Source organism: Balaenoptera acutorostrata, chromosome 2 (genome assembly GCF_949987535.1).
Source record: "Balaenoptera acutorostrata chromosome 2, mBalAcu1.1, whole genome shotgun sequence".
NCBI classification, from domain to species: Eukaryota; Metazoa; Chordata; class Mammalia; order Artiodactyla; family Balaenopteridae; genus Balaenoptera; species Balaenoptera acutorostrata.
In genome coordinates this window covers 36,985,578-37,004,215 of record NC_080065.1, presented here as the reverse complement: position 1 = coordinate 37,004,215, position 18,638 = coordinate 36,985,578, and the positions used below count along the sequence as shown (strand labels likewise).

The window sequence follows — 18,638 nt, the reverse complement described above, 5'->3', positions numbered from 1 at the left end:
TCATTTTCACGAAAAGGCCTGTCAGACCCAAGCCTGAATAACCAGCAGGGGTGTCAGCCCTTCTAAGTAAAAGTTGTATTCCACAAAAAAAGCATCTACTTCAGTTTATAACGCAATTTCACGAGTGCTTTTATCTTGAGACATCATACTTCAATATACAGCAAAAGTACTTTGTACCTCCCATTTTTAAAATTTAATTAAATTAAATTTATTTATTTATTTATTTATGGCTGTGTTGGGTCTTCGTTTCTGTGCGAGGGCTTTCTCTAGTTGCGGCAAGCGGGGGCCACTCTTCATCGCGGTGCGCGGGCCTCTCATTATCGCAGCCTCTCTTGTTGCGGAGCACAGGCTCCAGACGCGCAGGCTCAGTAGTTGTGGCTCACGGGCCCAGTTGCTCCGCGGCATGTGGGATCTTCCCAGACCAGGGCTCGAACCCGTGTCCCCTGCATTGGCAGGCGGATTCTCAACCACTGCGCCACCAGGGAAGCCCCCCTCCCATTTTTGTCACAATATTAAAAAAAAATGTGTGTACTCAAGGGTCATTTTAATAAAATAATTTTTACTGCTTCTTCAAGGACATTGAGGGACTGCATCTTTTTTTCCTTACAATGAGTGTGTACAGTGGTGGAGAATACAATGACTACTAGTACAGCTTGGTAGCATTGCCCTGATTCGGGCTGAGGTGCCAGTGGTTTTAGCCACCATTGCTTTTGCACTCTCAGCACAAATGTCAACATTGTGAAAAAGGTAAATGATGTCTTCATGTTAGTATGAAAATAAGGATAGTTTTGACTTTGAAAGGATCTTGACGACCCTCAGGGGGTCTGAGGATCACCTTTGGAGAATCCTTGCTCCCCATCAGTGGTTCTCAATGGGGTAGGGGTGGGGGATCCATCTTTTTTGCAGGGACATTTTCTCATGTCTGGAGACATTTTTGCTTGTCACAGCTGGTGGGGTGGGAGTGGATGCTAATGGCATCCAGTGGGTAGAGCCCAGGGGTGCCGCTAAACACCCTGCCTCGCACAGGAGAGGCCCCCTTCTCCCAACAAAGAATCATCCCGTTGGAAATGTTACAGCCTTGAGGTTGAGAAAAACTGGTCTACAAAAATGAGCCAAAACGACATTGAGAAATCAAAACGATCTTAATTTTTCAATTTCTTAAACACTTCCCTGTATTACATGTCCCCACTTTTTTTTTATTTTCAAGACAGCTACTTTCGGGCCATAATTCTTTCTTCTTTAGAGAAATTGAGTCCAACTGTTTTGGGGTTTTTTTTCCCCCGACAGTTGAGCCACGGCCGTACCCTTTTTCAGTCGGGTTTGCCTCTGTCTTCAGCGTCTGGACGACCTCATCAACTAGGTTGTAAACTCCTTTAGGGAGAGTCGTGAGTCGATGCTCTGGATTCCCCCCAAATCGTTTTCCCGCGCCTCTTCTGCTTTACCTGCTGACCGGATGGACCTCGTGCTACCGCCAGGGCTGTCCTCTCCGAGCGCACTCAGCCCGCGCAGCCGCAGTTTCCCGCGCTCCCGAGCTGTGGGCGCCCGCGCGCCGACGTTCTCGTCTGCCGATAGAGGGCGCTCCCGGCCCGGGCGGCCAGGACTACCAGCCTCGGAGGGTAATAATGGGGTGGGGGCGGCCGCAGTGGCTTCTGGGATTTGTGGTCCCGGGGAAAGGATTGCGGAAGAGAAAAGCGCTAAGAGTCGCCTCTTCCCTGCCAGCTTCTCTGGACTGTTCGCACGCCCCAGATCGGGCAACCCCCTATCTTGGGAGACCCTGCACCTACGGCAAGCAGGTAGGAGGTCGGGCGCGGTAATTTCCGTTTCCGGTGGGCAAAGGGCAAGCGGAATGTAAACACGGCACCCGGGGAGTGGTCATCAGGTAAGAGGGGCTACGGGGCTGTGGTGGAAGCTGGAGGAAGTTGAGGGAAGCGAGGCTGGTGGGTCTTGGGGTAACGAGAGACAGGAGCTTCAGAAGTCGGAGTTGAGGCCTACCGCGGGTGTGGCAGAGCCGGGACGCTAAGGTTGGTCTCTAGGGACCAGCAAGTCTGGGGATCGGGCCCTCCCTGGCGCCCGCGCCCGGGGCGGCTTCCGAGGCGGGCGGGTCGGCTTTGACCCGCCCTGAGCGGCGGGAGGAGCGGAAGCGAGCTGGCTTAGCCCCCAGCGTGGCAGGGGCCCGCGGCCGCGGGCGGGGCTGTGAACTCGCGGGTGAAGTCCTGGGCAGCCTTTATGAACTTCGCTCTTCTTTACTGTTGTGCAAAACGAGGGGAAATCGCTAATGCTGGTTTCTCTTTTGCGGTAACATTTTCGGGTAAATCGGTTCTTGAATTCCTCACCTCGGACTACATCCCTATACCCGGAAGGATGCTGTTTTGATTACCTGTTTGTGTTCATCAGGTTTCTCGTCTTGGGTACTGCATTTTACGTCGCAGGGAAGAGAAGCATTCTCTAGCTTGTGGCAGGGTATAATGTCTGTATTATTAGAGTCCCACACTTGGTTGGTCCCTCACATTGCCAACTTGGAAACTTGAAGCCAGAAAACTTAATCATCCTCATCCTTGTCACCTTCAGGGACAGTCATAAATACAAGACTTCTTTCTTATCTTGACTTATTCTGTTCTCTCGTGAGACCTTCCTAACGATCCATTCTCTCATGTTCTCCTTCTGGGCCTCCGGACTTCTGTTCCTTAGTAACCACACTTACGTTTTCAGCCATTTCTTGGTTCTTTCCATAAGTTACTTGCAGTCATCCTCAAACAGAGGAAACTCATTCTCCTCTCTTATAATGGGTCTGGGGAGAGAGTTTGGCGTTGTCCTGATTCCCTAGTATAGCTTATAATCCATTACTCCTACAGGCTTTTCTAGAAATCTCTGCTCCTGTGGAAAGCATGTGGTTTACCCGTATCAACCTGTACATTTCTTGATTGCTGTAATTTATTGGCACTTTGTCATATTCATTAAGAACTTAGGCACATGACCCACAATTTTTTTACCCCTCCAAGATCTGCCATTATCTTGGGCCTTTCCATGTTAGTGACCTCATAGCCAACCTCACTTTTTTTGTCTCCTTCATTCTAGTGGTTGCTTATACTTTACTTCAGCATGTGCATTAGTGATAAAGATCTTGATATCTGCTAGAACTTACTTGCTATTTCATTTCTGTCCCTCCCTTACTCCCACAATGCCCATTCTTTGATAGTTTTATGGAGACCTCTGGTTCATTGCTTTTCCTTATCTCGATAGTTGATCAGTCAGTTGATCATAATCTTCTTGGGGTTATAGGCTCCTTTAAGAATGGAATGAAAGCTTAGAGACTCTTGTGCAGATTGCACACAAGCATATAAAAATTTATATAGAATTCCAAGGGTTTCTCAGTATCTTTAAACCCATCCATGTAACTAGCAAGAGCTCTTGATCCCTCAGCAAATCCCTTCTCTAAATAAATATTTGTTCAGTTCTTCCAGGGTTTCCTTTAACTTTGTTCCATCAGTTATGCTGTCTCGCTTAGCCCTTACATTTGTATATTATTGCAGATTTACAAAGCAGTTTACCATTTCTTATCATTCTGATTAACCTTATAGTTCTGTGAATTAAGTCATTTCCCAAGTTTGAATCTTTCAGAAACTTTTTTTATGAAAAATTTCAAACTTATATGAAGGGAGAGAGGAAAGTACAAAGAATCCTGTGTACTCATCACCTAACTTCATCTCTTATCAACTCAAAGCAATCTTTTTATCTACGTCTCTCTTCTATTGCACTCCCCACTCCCGCTGATTACTTTGAAGCAATTCCTAGATATCGTGTAGTTTCATGTAAAATATTTTAATATGTATTCCTAAAAGATAAGCACTCTTTTTGTCAACATAATCACAGTACTGTTATACCAAAAAAAAAAAAGCAGGAACTTCTTAATATCACCAAATATGAAATCATTGTTCTGATTTCCCCTATTATTTCATAAAGATTTCCTCCCCATTGGCTTGTTTGAACCTGTAGCTAAGCAAGCTCCACACGTTATATTTGATTTGTGTGTGTCTTAAGTCTCACTTTTCTTTTCCTCTTGAAGAAACCTGGCAGTTCATTTCTTGAAGAAGCCAGTTTTTTCTTTAGTTTCTGTTTCTTGCTGTCTGCATCTCTGACATCTTATCTGGCATGCTCATCTGTATCCCATATTTCTTGTAAACTGGTAGAGGTTTGATCTGATTTAGCTTTAATTTTTGGCAGAAGTACTTCCTGGATGCTGTGTCACTTCCGTCAGGAGATACAATTGTGGACTTGTCTTTCTTTATGATGTTAGCAGCCTTCAGTGATTATTGCCTAGATCCACTATTTTAATTAGGGGGTCAAAAAATGGTGACCGTCTAATCCTATTATCCTTTCTTTACCTATTTGTTGGAATACTTCTATAAAAGGCCAAGTTTGAAATTTAAAGCTCTTTCCTTGTAATTTTTCCAGAATGGCTTCCTTTGGATGGAAAAGGAAGATTGGTGAGAAGGTCTCAAAGGTCACTTCCCAGCAGTTTGAAGCTGAAGCTGCTGATGAGAAGGATGCAGTTGAGAACGATGAAGGGAACTGGCTTCATGCCATTAAACGGAGGAAAGAAATTCTCCTTGAAGGCTGTGCTGAGAAAAGTAAACAGCTGAAGGACGAAGGAGCCACTTTGGCTGAAAATAAAAGGTATGTTTTTAGAGTTTTCTTCTCAAGAACAGTTTTGGTCTTTGGTAGGACAGAATACTCCTCAGATCATCCAGAGATCTACAGTCAGGCCTTTGTGCCTTTGACTGGTATCTGCCTTGTGGTGCTGAAGAGTTTGAGAAATTAAAAGTAGTGCTGAACAAGAAGCACTTTTTAAAAATTCTTTTCTTTGTTCTTTATCTTCTTCTTTCTTTTTTTTTTTTTTCTATTGGTAGGGATGGTTCTAAGATTCTTTATCATTTTTGTCATAATTGAGTCAAAGTTGAGGAACCAGCATTTTCGTTTCTAGGCATGTTATTATTTTTGATTCTGGGAGTAATCTTATTAATGCATTTTAATATAAAACATAAAATAATGCTTAAGCTATAATATATTAGCACCTCAAATTGGGAGTGAAGGGTAGACAATAAATCAAGGACAACTAACAGCTTAACGGCCTAATGTTAGATTGTGTATTCTCATTTGCAGTGTTTTAGGCAAAGATTTTTCTCTTGTAGAACTTTGCAAGATTGGCCATTCTGTCTTAGTCAGAAGAAAACCAACTATAAATTTTCCACATTTATGAAATCATTTTCAGAATATCCATAAAACATCTTTAGAAATTCCTGTAAATGCCTGTTAAAAGTTCATTAACTTTGTTGTTTTTATCTTTTTCTCTAGACCACACTAGTGTGTAGAAGGGAAAAGCTATTCAGTTATTGCCATGGGATTCCCTCTGAATTTCCTGTGGTAGATGAGAGATACCAACTTTGTGTATAAACAAAATAACTCATTTTTTTTTTTCCTGCATGTCAAAACACTGAGTCATTTCACTGAAATCAGCTGGATTGGATGCTTTATTTTGAATGGAGAACACTGTGAGATGATTAAGTTTTTTAGCTATTTAGCATTTGTTTTTGGAGTAATGTATACACAGCTTTAAAAGATAACAGAATTAAAGGAATCTGGTAGAAATGAGTCGTTCGGCTACTCTAAGCCAAAAATAAATAGAAATAATGGTTTAAAAATATCTAAGAGAATATTCAACTTGATTGAAAGTAATATAAGGAATAGGAAATAATATAAGGAAGAATAGTGAAGTTAAATTAAGAAAAATAAAACTCAGTCCCTGTCTTCCAAACTTTATTTCAACTTTATCTTAAACCACCATCATTTTCACTACATTTTTAGCCACATTGGCCTTCCCTGTGTTTTTGAACACAGTTCTTAATACAACTTTGTCTTATGACTCCATCTGAAAAGCTCTTATTTCCTGTGTTCTGATGTCTGTCGTCTTGTCCTTCAGATCTCTGCTCACATGTCTTCTTCTCAGCGAACCCCTCCCTGACTACCCAACAACCCCATACTCCCTCTTCCTCCATTATATCAGCCTTTTTTATTGTTTCTTAAATATTTATTTATTTATTTGGCTGCATTGGGTCTTAGTTGTGGCTCGTGGGCTTCCCTAGTTGTGTCGCGTGGGCTTCTCTCTAGTTGTGGCGTGTGGGCTTAGTTGACCCGCGGCATGTGGGATCTTAGTTCCCTGACCAGAGATCGAACATGTGTCCCTTGTATTGGAAGGCAGATTCTTAACCATTGGACCACCAGGGAAGTCATGTTTTTGTTGTTGTTGTTGTTGTTTTTTAAAGATTTTTAAACTTCTAGGGCTTCCCTGGTGGTCCAATAGTTAAGACTCTGCTCTTCCACTGCAGGGGGTACTGGTTCGATCCCTGGTCAGGGAACTAAGATCGCACATGCCGTACGGTGTGGCCAAGAAAAAAAAAAACAAATTTTAAACTTCTATTTTGTGATTAGGTGAAAGGAATACTAGTCAAATAAACCTTACAAATGAATGAAAAATAAAATTCTTTACTCATGACTTACGTGTATGTTTCTAAATCTGTGTCTCAAAGGATATCATTAAGTTGATCTCACCTATGGTGACAGATCAGGAAGTTATTTAGTTGCTAGGGTGGCAGTTATTGGTTCAGGAACAGTATTAGACATTTATTGATGTACCAATTTCTATAAAATTAGTCAACTTTTAAGAAATGTGTAATGTCATCATTAAAATATAACATCAAATATCCATTCATCCATCCATCCTTCTTTAAAAAATACATTCAAAGAGAGGTAAGATATATTATCAGACGTTAAGGAGCTCAGCCTTTGGTAAGATGCACAGAATACAGATAATTATCAATACATTGCAGAGTAGTGTATGCAGTAAGACAGGTTAGTTCATACAGAATATTTTAGAATCACAGGGAATAGAACCACCAGTTCTGTCTGGTATATCAAGGAAATTCTGACAGATAAGTTCAATCTTCAGCTGGGTTTCAAAGAAGGAGTAGTATTTTGCCAAACCAGTAGTGGTGGGAAGCATTTCAAGAAAGTGGGAACAGAATATGGAAATGCAAAGAATTTTCCTAAACATGTAAAAGAAATTGTTTTACATGTTTAGGAAAATTCTACCAACTTGGTATTGCTGGAGCAAAGAAATACAAATAAGTTTGCAGTAAATACTGCTGAAGAAGAAAAACTAGACTGATCTCTTTATATGCAACAGTAAGACCCTTTTCATTATATTCTATTGGCAATGGTGAAAAGTAATTTTATGACTTTAACAAAGTAATGAAAAACCACAGTCACATCAGCATATTAAATTTTCTTATAGTATTTCTCCCTTTTTGAAGTTACCTTATACACTTATTTAGTTGTTTATATTTAGTTGTCTTTCTTCTGTAGAAATGTGAGCTCCAGGAATGTAGGGACTTTGTCTAGACAGACTTTTGTCCTCTACCTTCAGCTCTTGGACCAATTTGTGGCACTTCCCAGGCCCTCAGTAAATATTTATTGAATATTTATAAGGCTGCTGTGTTTTGCTATATTATGGCTAAATAGGTTTTTGTGGATTAACTACCATATATTGCATTGTACTATAGGAATATATATTGTAAACTCCAGATTAGAACACAGTATTCTGAGAACATATTTTATTTCATATCCCAACCACAAAGGACCTTTGGGAATAGAATTTTCCTCTCTGTATGAGAATATGACACTTGAAAATTACTGTTCTTTTCTGAGTCTTATTCCTTTCCCTATAACCTATGATGGTAAGGATTAAGTAATAAAATATGGAACACCTTTGAACTTGGAACGAGTAATAATCCTTAGAATGGTAGAGAAGTAGGGATGCCCCTGGAGGAATTGCTAAAGAATGAGAGAGGGAGGAGGGAGCACCTTCTATTTCCTGGGATACATCCTTTTGCCTCCTTGTGATTTTCTTCGTTTTTGCCCTCAAGATTCTCTTATTTAGTTTTATTTAGCACAGAGAGAGTTTTCTGAACGCACTGAATATGCATGATCCAAGTGTGTTAATGTCAGTCTTCCTCCAAAGGAGGCATAGTTCTTGAGCATCAGAGTCTCCTGTTGTCCAGTTTATTTCGTTAGTAACAAACTATAACTGCTCTTAGAAAAATTCGGTTTGCAGTGGAATGGTTTTTAAGTTCTGAAGTTCTACCTTGTAGTATTCATGATTCTTTGTAACAGAAGACTAGTTTACTTTTCTACGCAAGCCCTAAGTAATGTTGGTGCCTTATAGAGACAGTATAGTAAGTCTAGTGGTTACGAGTGTGGATTTTGAAGTTAGTTTAACTCCGTTCAGATCCTAGTTTTATCATTTCTATCTGTATAAACTTGGGGCACATTCTTAACCTTTCAAGGGTCAATTTCTAGTTTCCTTATATGAAAATGGTGACACTTATCTCATAGACTATTGGGGTATTAAGGAGCAAGTCCATGTAAAAGAGCTTAGCATGCCACCTAGCACCTAGTAAGCACTCAGTAAATATACTTTAGGTAATTTATTTTAAGATTTTATATGTGATTGGTATATTTCATGCAGTATTAAAGTTTTTTTTATAAGTTATTTTGTTCAAACAGCTTTTTCTTGAACTAATTCTAACTAGGATATATCTTCTCAAGAATCACAGTGTGGGTCCCAGCTTTGATATGTTGGCTTTTAAGGTTTCAACCACTAGATGGTGATATTTGATTGTGTAGCTAAATGGTTTCATTTTTTTTCTTTTGAGTATTAGTGTGTATGTGTGTGAAGCTAGCATATAATTAGAATTTACCATGAATTTTGTTCCTTGTCTAGAAAAGCATACTTACCAGAGTGAACTTGAAGGTGACCTGGCTGTGTGAAACGCAGTCTGTTGAGTGCCAACCTGAATATATTTAATTACTGTGATCTTGCCTCTTATTCTTTGGAAGAGAATAGATGCAGTCAGTGTAGAATGCCTTTATTTTCTCACCACCACATCTCCCAATCTGAGTGCGTTTGCATCCAAGCCATCTGCGTTCACTGTGTTGTGATGAAGTGCCCCTTCTTTTATCAAAGGCCCACCCCTCCACTTGTGCACTACACTTCATCTCTCTTGCCTTTTCAGGAATACTGTTCCTAAAACCCCCTTTCATTTTCATGTCATCTGTTGTCTTCTCTCTCTCTCTTTTTTTATCCTATTTTTTTTTTTACTGAATTATAGTTGATGTACAATATTATATAAGTTACAGGTGTACAATATAGTGATTCACAAGTTTTGAAGGTTGTACTCCATTTGTTATTATAAAATAATGGCTGTATTCCCTGTGTGGTATGCATAATAGTTTGTACCTTCTATTCCCCTACCCCTTATTGCCCCTCCCCCCCGCCCCCCGGCTCCCTCTCACTGGTACACAAACATACCCTGATAGCATCCATTTAAAAACCTTCCCTTGACTCCACACACCCCTACCATTTCTTTGCTCCCCCTTCACAACAGACTCCATTTCTTGATGAGTCATCCTCTCAGTCCATTCCAGTCAAGTTGCTGTCCCCACTAATCCACTGAAACCACCCTTCTAAAGGTTGTTGATGACCTCCATGGTCAAATCCGGTCATCATGTCTTGGTTCTCATTTAGTGTGCCTCTTGGTATTCAACGCAGCTGAGCACTCCCTTCTTAAATATACTGCAACACCACACTCTTCATGAGTTTCCTTTTGTCTCAGTGTCCACTGCTTGTTAATCTTCTTTGCTTGCTGTTTTCTTTTGCTCATTTTCATTTTCTAAATATTAGTGGGCCACAGTATTTAGACAATACCTTTTTTCTTTTCCATATACGTTCTTGTCCTTCTTGAACCTATGTAGTCTCTTACTTTCAGTACCATCTCTATGCCAATCGCTACAGCCTGCAGTGCTGTCCTCCCACCTCAATTCCAGACTCTTTGTCTCCCGTGCTTGCTTTATACCCACTTGGATGTCTAATTAGTATCTCAAACTTAACATGTACCGAGCAGAACTCTTGAACTTTCTCCCCAACATCTGGTCCTTTCCAGTCTTGCCCATGTCAGTAATAAAAGGTGCCACCATTTACCCAGTTACTGAAGCCCAAAAGCCAGGAGTCATCTCTGCTGGCTTATGTGCCCTTCCAGAGCTAATCAGCCCCGCTCACCTCCAAAACCCTGCCCTTGAGACAGCTCATGGTATGCTTTTTTTTTAATGTTTTTTTAAAATTGAAGTGTAGTTGATTTACAATGTTGTGTTAGTTTCAGGAATACAGCAAAGTTATTCAGTTTATATATATATATTTTTTTTTTTCAGATGATTTTTCATTATAGGTTCTTACAAATATTCTTATTACCATAAAGTCCTGGCAGCTGCTGCAGTCAGCACAGACCAGAGAGCCCCTATGTACGGTGCTAACTGATAATGAAAGACCATCACACCTTGACACTGGCCAGGTTGGACCTATAGGTGCTTTAGAGGGACTGGGTTACACACCCAGAAGGGTGAGTGGGTTAAAGACTTGTGGGGCTGACTTTGATCTAGGGGAGACAGGATATGGGAGGGAGGCTGCAGATAAATTCTTTTTCCTCCTTTCCCCACTGGACTGTTTCCAATACAAAGAGGTTTCATACTGTCTCTGAAGAAGTTCTACAAGATTAACAATCATCTGCGTTTGTTTTGAAGCTCTTGTCAGCTTAACATATGCCTTATATTTATTCTCCCTCCTTCCTGCCTTACTTTTCTTTCTTTTTTTTTTCCCCTTACTCTTGCTTCCCTTGGATCCTACTCCCAACACAGCGTTAGCCTATAAGCTTAGGCCTCAGGCTTTATTTCCCAGGTAACCCAAGCTAAGATATCATCCTGGATTCCTTTCTTTTCTTCACTCCTCATACCCAATCCAAGTTGAGATGATTTTACTTTTTAATATATTCTAAATCACTTTTATCCTCCCTTCTGTTTTCATGGCTGTCATCCTAGTCTAATCTACTGTCAGCTCTTACCTAGATTACTCTGGTAGTCTCCTAACTAACAGGCCTCCCTGTGCTCATTCTTGTACCCCTACAGTTCATTCTCCTTCCCTGGGCCTGACTGATCTTTTCAAAATGTAAAGCGATTCATGTCTCTGTGTTGCATGGAAACTTTATGGATTCATCACTCATACAGTGAAATCCACACTCACAACTATGGACTACTAGTTTCATGATCATGGCTTTGGACTACCTCTCTGGCCTCGCAATCCCCTTCCTCCTTCTTCTATAGCCATGCTCGTTTTCTTTTCTTGCCTCAAAAAATGGGGTGTTTGATCCTGCCTTGGGCTCTTCCTTTGTCTGGAATGAACTTCTCCAGATTTTCCATTGGCTGGCTGCTTTTTGTCATTCAGCTCTCAGTTCAGATGCCTTCCCAGAGAGACCTTTTCTGACCATGCATTCACCCCTATCACATCCGTCCATGTGTTTTTCATCATGGCACTTAACCATGTTTTAACTTACATTTGTTGTCTTTCTGTGCATTCTTCACACACATATACAGTCTAGAATGTAAGCTCTAGAAGAGTAGTAGGGTCCTTTTATATCTTATGGAATGCTGCACCCTCAGTACCTAGAATACTACCTGACCCAGAGTAGTATTCTGCTCTGGTGCTCAATAAACGTTTATTAAATAAATAAGCTGGTAACTATATAGCTCATTAAACTTGATGCTACAGTAAATTACAAATATAATTGGGAGCAAAGTAGCTAAACACTTTGATATTTCTATCTGGTAATAAGCGTGCTGACTTATTTGGCTTGATCACCAGCTGTTCTTTTTTTTTTTTTAATTTATTAAAAAAAATTTTTTTAACATCTTTGTTGGAGTATAATTGCTTTACAGTGGTGTATTAGTTTCTGCTTTATACCAAATTGAATCAGCTATACATATACATATATCCCCATATCTCCTCCCTCTTGCTTCTCCCTCCAACCCTCCCTATCCCACCCCTCTAGGTGGTCACAAAGTCAGCTCAGTGCTTTGTGACCAGCTGTTCTTTACCTCAGTGTAGGGTATTATCTCACCCCACCCTTGGGCAGTCCCTGGAACTATTCACTCTGCTTCCTTCTTTGTGCTAGTTTGGTTGCATACTGTTAAGGTTGTCCTTAAACTGGCTGAATCAGACTTTGGTCACTTATTAACCAGAGTGACTTTAAACCAAGTTTTTATCTTTTAATGTTTCCTATCCAGCAGCTGCAGTAGGGCTGTGCCTGTTCGGTCTGTTCCAAACCAAAGTTGAATTAAGAGATATGCTGTGGAGCTTACGAGAGACCATTGATTTATTAGGTGCCAAGTTTCCTGTGATCCAGAAGTGGAGGAACTAGATGGTACCACCTTTTATTTGTAGGCCAGAAGTAAGTCAAAGGGGAAATGAGAAATGAGGGAGGGGAGGGAATTCACCAAGCCCACGGTAGCGAAGTAAATGCCCACCAGTTCTTGCTTCTCTTTAGCCAGTGGAGAGCAGCTCGCTTGTTCCTTTAAACCTTTGTATGCCTTGGTGAACAAAGCACGTTTCATTTGGCAGTGCCTCTGCTAACAGCAGCGGCTATGTTTTCAAAACCAAAGCAGTGCAACGGGAAGAGGACATTTTTCTTTTTGCCTCAGGTTTGCATGCCTGCCTAATGAAAAGAGAAAACAGAACTAGGGATGGTCAGTGTCATCTTGAACTTCTTAGTTTATTTTGTACTTTGGGACAACTTAAACTTAGGTGCATAAGCAGCTTTGTGGCAGTGGGTGGGATGAGCCGGCCTGATTCTTAGGAATAATGCTCTTGGCATTTGGGGCAGGACAGTGTCTTGTTGTGCAGGATTGCCTTTTGCCTTGCAGGATGTTAACATCCCTGAACCCCTGCCACTAGTGCCTCCAAGTCTTAGTGACAACCAAAAAGTCCTCTATAAATTGCCATACATGCCCTCCATGGGGTGATAACTGCCCCTGCTTGAGGTAGGCAGAAAATAGGACTGAAAGAAAAAAGGACATTTGACAAATGTGGCAGTTTAACAGTAGTTGGCCCAAGTAGAGTAGGTGTTGGCAAACCTTAGTCTATTTTTATAAATAAAGTTTTACTGGGACACAAACATGTACTTTTGTTTGTGTATTGTTTGTGGCTGATTTTGTGCTACAACAGAATTGAGTAGTTGTGTCAGAGACAATATGGCCCACAAAGCCTAAAATATTCATTGCATGGACCATTACTACGCTGACCTTGGCTTCAGGCCCTTCCTCAAAAGCCACAAAGATGCCTGAAACCTCAGACATCCCAGGGTCTTAAGGTACCTATAATTCTAATCTCTTGATTCTTTCTACCCATATTTCTATTCCCCTAGTCTTGGGAATTTCTTGTAATTTCTGTACATGGAATGGTGAGATGAAACAAAGTAAGAATTAAGGTGTTTGCTACTTTTGTCTTAGGGTAGAGTTTGTTTTTACGTCTTTCCATCTTTTTTTTTTTTTAATGTATTGTAAGCATGCTAGCTTCTGTCCTCTTTTCATGTCTTCCATGCTTCTCTCTGCTGCTTTCCAAGATTTCTCTTGGAGAAGGTAGGACAAATGAGATAGGTAGAATCTGTGATATTAGCACCTTCTGTGTGCCCGGTCATGTTCTGGGTGTTGTAGAGAATACAAGCAAACCCACCCTTTGGTCCCTGAACTCATTAGTAAAGAGAAGATAGAAATACATGGAAGAATTAGAGAAAAATTAAACGAAAACAATATTGGGGTAGTTAGAGAAAGCATTGGTCATGTAGTTATAAGAGCTAGCTTCAAATCCTGGTTTGTGTAGGCTTAGTACCATGTGCCTTTGGAGTAGTCCTGTAGTTGCTCTCTACTTTTGTTTCTTCCATCAGTAAAATGAAAACAAGTAATGCCAATCTTACAGGACTTTTTGTGAGCACTAAGTGAATTAACTTTTTACGAAAATAATTGTGTGTTAAGTAATTGTATGGAAACTGCTTTGTAAAACATAAATTACTTTAGAAATATAAGTGTGACTGTGTGGTCAGTTAAGTGGTACTCATGGTCTTCATGAGAAAAGGGGATTTTCACTTGGTCTTAGAGGAGAGAGAGCCTTTGACTAGGTGAGGAGGGGGAGGAACAGGAACCTAAATGTGCACATGTTTGTACACTGAGGAACCCACACGAACAAAGGAGTGATATGTAGGTAGAGACAGGGCAAAGACACAGCTAAGTGAAGCAGAGGTGTGGTGGGGAGAAAAAAGACTGGACAGATAGGCTAAGACTGGGAGACATAGACTTGCTACTGTTAAATCCTGTGGAATTTACTACTATGCTATTAGTTAGAAAATTATGAGTATAAAGATTATTATGAAGCAACAATTTAATTTTCCAGAGAAAGAAGGTAGAACATAACATACTTCCAAAGTTTTTCATGTTGTGTCTATAATAACATTTGGAAATATTATTTAGAGACAAGTTTATAATCACCTGTAATATGCCTAAGAAGTACAAATGCGTTTTTTTTAGGTGACACAGTAAATGCTTTTAGAGGTAATACCATTAATACTTAGTGGATAGGGCTTCCCTGGTGGCGCAGTGGTTAGGAATCCGCCTGCCAATGCAGGGGACACGGGTTCGAGCCCTGGTCTGGGAAGATCCCACATGCCGCAGAGCAAATGGACCCGTGAGCCACAACTACTGAGCCTGCGCGTCTGGAGCTTGTGCTCCGCAACAAGAGAGGCCGCAACAAGAGAGGCCGCGACGGTGAGAGGCCCGCGCACCGCGATGAAGAGTGGCCCCCGCTCGCCGCAACTAGAGAAAGCCCTCGCACAGAAACGGGGACCCAACACCGCCATAAATAAATAAATAAATAAAAATTAAAAAAAAAAAAAAAAAAAACTTAGTGGATAATAGCACCAGGGAACTAAATTTCTTTAATGTTGTATATACATTTTGTTAAAAACATTATAGGTGATAGCTATGAATAATAAAAAATGGGTATTGAATTATAGTAAGCATTGTTGAGTGTCATATACTTTTTTTTCTCCATTATCTATTACGTATGAAACCTTTTCTAATGTTTTTCTGAGGTGTACCCTACATGGTCATGTAGATTTTGTACTTTAGCAAGTTGCTGGATTTAATTGCTAATCCTTTATTTAGGATTTTTACGTTTATCTTATGGACTAAAAATTCTTCAGTGATCACTAGGATTAATTCTCATTTCTCAAATAATGTATCTTTCTTAGGACAAAAGTGTACTTTATTTTTATTGCTAGATTCTCCAGATGTGCTGAAATGCATTAGGACTCTTAAGACTACATTTCTAATTGTGGAATTTAAAATTTTGGATTAGGCAGTGGCTGCTATTTTCCAGTCAGGGCCCCTCCCATATTGTCCCAGTTCGTCCTGTGTTAGCTGATACAGCTGCATATACTTTGGTGAGCAAAATACCTATTGCACTGTCTACATAGAGCTTTTAGTTTAATAAGCACAGAGATAAATATGAAGTTTCAAATAGTTTTACAAAGATAAATAACCGGGTACCATGAGCCAGAGTGATTTAGATCAGGGGTCACAGAAGGCTTCTCCAAGAAAGCAAGAAGACAAATGATTGAGTTCATCCAGGCGAAGGGAGTTCTACTTATTGTTTTGCCTTTATTGTGATTTTATCATATTTATCATTAAAATAAGGGAACTACTGATTTATTTGTAAATGTTTTCATTTAATCCAAATTATACTAGAATTAATTTCTGGTGAATTTTATTTTGTGACATGTATGTGTATGCTAAACGAATGAGTAATATAGGCGGTAAAATATTTCAAATGATTTTTGTATCTAAAGTAAAAATTGGGATATTAAAATGATGACTTTTTAGAAATTTTTCAGAAAATTCTCATTGCCTAGTGTAGCAAGGAGTAGAACAGGGTAATTGCTTTCAATACAGTAACAACTAAGAAACGTCCTGTACGAGTTAGACGTTGGCATTGTTGTTTCAGTTTGCTTTGGAAAATGACCTTTATTCCGTGTGTGTGCACTTCCATGTAATTTCAGAGGACCTTCCTACTGTTTCCAGGGTGAATTGATCTGCCGTAAATTGTTTGTTCTTGTCTATAATAAATTAGAAACTTTTAAAGACATGTTTGTTCTTTTGTGTAGGTAAATTGTTTAAATTATTAGTGAGAGTAGACTTTATGACTTAACCTAATCCTGTGTCCACATAATTTCATTAATTGATAGTGACTAAAATTCAGAGCAGTTTAGTATTTATTTATTTATTTTTTTAAAGGAATTCCTTTATTTTTATTATTTATTTATTTATTTATTTATTTTTGGCTGTGTTAGGTCTTAGTTTCTGTGCGAGGGCTTTCTCTAGTTGCGGCAAGCGGGGGCCACTCTTCATCGCGGTGCGTGGGCCTCTCACTGTCGCGGCCTCTCCTGTTGCGGAGCACAGGCTCCAGATGCGCAGGCTCAGTAGTTGTGGCTCACGGGCCCAGTTGCTCCGTGGCATGTGGGATCTTCCCAGACCAGGGCTCGAACCCGTGTCCCCTGCATTAGCAGGCAGATTCTCAACCACTGCGCCACCAGGGAAGCCCTATTTTTAAAGTATATTTATATCGTGTCTCTTGCTCTTGCCTCGTAAAACATACCGGGACTCCAGTCTGAGCATCATCTCAATACTTCTTCCTGTTTTAGATCCCCTTTCCTTCAATATGACTGTCTTGAGAGAATATGCAATTAGGCAGTATATTTTTTTCTTTCATTGTTTTTGCTTCTTTTTTTCTTCCTTTCTGAGCCTATCTGAAGTTGCAAGAAGTTAAGTTCCTTACGATGAATGCTCATTGTATGGAACTGCACATTATTTTCTCCTTGCTTTCTTCAGAATGTTATTCTAAATTCTAGACAGAAAAACTCAAAGTAATTTATGGAGGGTTTTTTTATGTGTGTGTTGTTTAATTCAGGGAATTGACCTTTGTCTAAAACTTGGAACCTGATCTACCTACATTGGAAATCGCACGATTTTCAGTCAGATCTCAACATCATTATAATTTCTCTCTGAAAGCTCCCACAAAATCAAGGAAGCAAACTAAACTTTAATTTCAAATATTATATACTGAACTTCCAATAACAAAATCTAAACTAAGCCAGAAAAGTTATTTCTATCGTTAAACATTTTGGGGAAACAATGATTATAAATATTAGAAAACAATATAAAATAAGGTGAAACCTTTAATATTCTTTTTTAAAATTTTTTAAAAGATTTATTTATTATTTATTAATTAATTTATTTATTTTTGGCTTCGTCGGGTCTTAGTTGCAGCACGCAGGATCTTCGTTGAGGCATGCAGCATCTTTCGTTGCGGTGCGGGGGCTCCTCGTTGTGGTGCTCCGGCTTCTCTCTAGTTGTGGTGTGCGGGCTTCAGGGTGCCTGGGCTCTGTAATTGTGGCACGCAGGTTCCAGGGCGTGTGGGCTCTGTAGTTTGCGGCACGCGGGCTCTAATTGAGGGGCGCGAGCTCAGTAGTTGTGGCACGCAGGCTTAGTTGCCCCGCAGCATGTGGAATCCTAGTTCCCTGACCAGGGGTCGAACCTGCGTCCCCTGCATTGTAAGGCGGATTCTTTACCACTGGACCACTAGGGAAGTCCCCTTTAACGTTCTTGATGATATAGTTTTTAGTAAGGAAATAAAATGATGAATCATATATTAGCTGCTGATTTACTGAAATGTAGCTGTATAGGAATAGCTTTTAAATTTGTTTTGGTATTTCCACATGAGCACATAAAGTTGTATGATAGAAGTCTATCATGATATTAGTGGAAAGTGGTGATCAATGTGTTTAGTTACAATTTATTTGACATTGACAAAAATGCTCTAACATTTCTTCTTAAATACAGTTAAACCTCATTCATGGATTTTGGATTTGTGAGTTCACTTACTCAGTACAATGTATTTGCAACACCAAAATCAATACTTATGGTGCTTTCCCATGTGAGTTCCCAGCTGAGTCAAACAAGGCAATGCTCCCTCTGCCTTTGTGTTTTATCTCTCATAGTGAAAACAAGCGTCCTCTCTGTGGTCTATTTAGTGTTATGTTTTGCACTTTTTTTTTTTTTTGCCTTTTCTGGGTGATTTTGCTGTTTAAAAAGGCCCCCAGGTGTAGCGCAGAAGTGCTGTCTAGTGTTGTTAAGCCCAAGAAGGCTGTGATGTGTCATGTGGAGAAAATACGCGTGTTGGGTTAGCTTCATCCAGGCCTGAGCTACAGTGCTGCTGGCCACGAGTTCAGTGTTAATGAACCAGCAATGTGTATTAAAGATGTCTTTAAACAGAAACGGACATAAACAGGGTTATGTGTTAATCAGTTGATAAAAATGTGACCAGAGGCTTGCTGGAACTTAACCTTAGAACCAATGATTCAGTATTCATTAATTCAGTCTTTATGGTGACTTCATAGAACAAAACCACTGGGAATGGGAATCAGTTATATCTAGAATAACGCTTTTAAGTTTAGCAGTGTTTTCATGTATGCATCTTTTCTTTTGTCAAGAATTTAATCAGGACAAGTAATTAAAATTTACTTTAAAGCTGCATAAAATCTAGCAGTGTGATTCAGCAAAGATAAAATTATGTTCAACATCATTTGTCATTT

The 18,638-nt window shown here is 39.9% G+C and overlaps 1 protein-coding gene across 3 annotated transcripts in view; it reads left to right on the top strand.

Annotated features, from left to right (window-relative positions):
- Positions 1 to 1,630: 1,630 nt before the first annotated feature.
- TTC33 (tetratricopeptide repeat domain 33) overlaps positions 1,631 to 18,638 on the top strand; it is a 33,466-nt gene continuing 16,458 nt past the window's right edge. Inside the window, exons 1-2 of one of the 3 annotated variants that reach the window (XM_007192159.2) lie at positions 1,631 to 1,793; positions 4,453 to 4,674. In XM_007192159.2, the coding sequence (XP_007192221.1) occupies positions 4,454 to 4,674 (221 nt within the window). In that variant the 5' untranslated portion in view covers positions 1,631 to 1,793; position 4,453. The other 2 variants (XM_007192158.2, XM_007192160.2) reach the window with 2 other exon arrangements.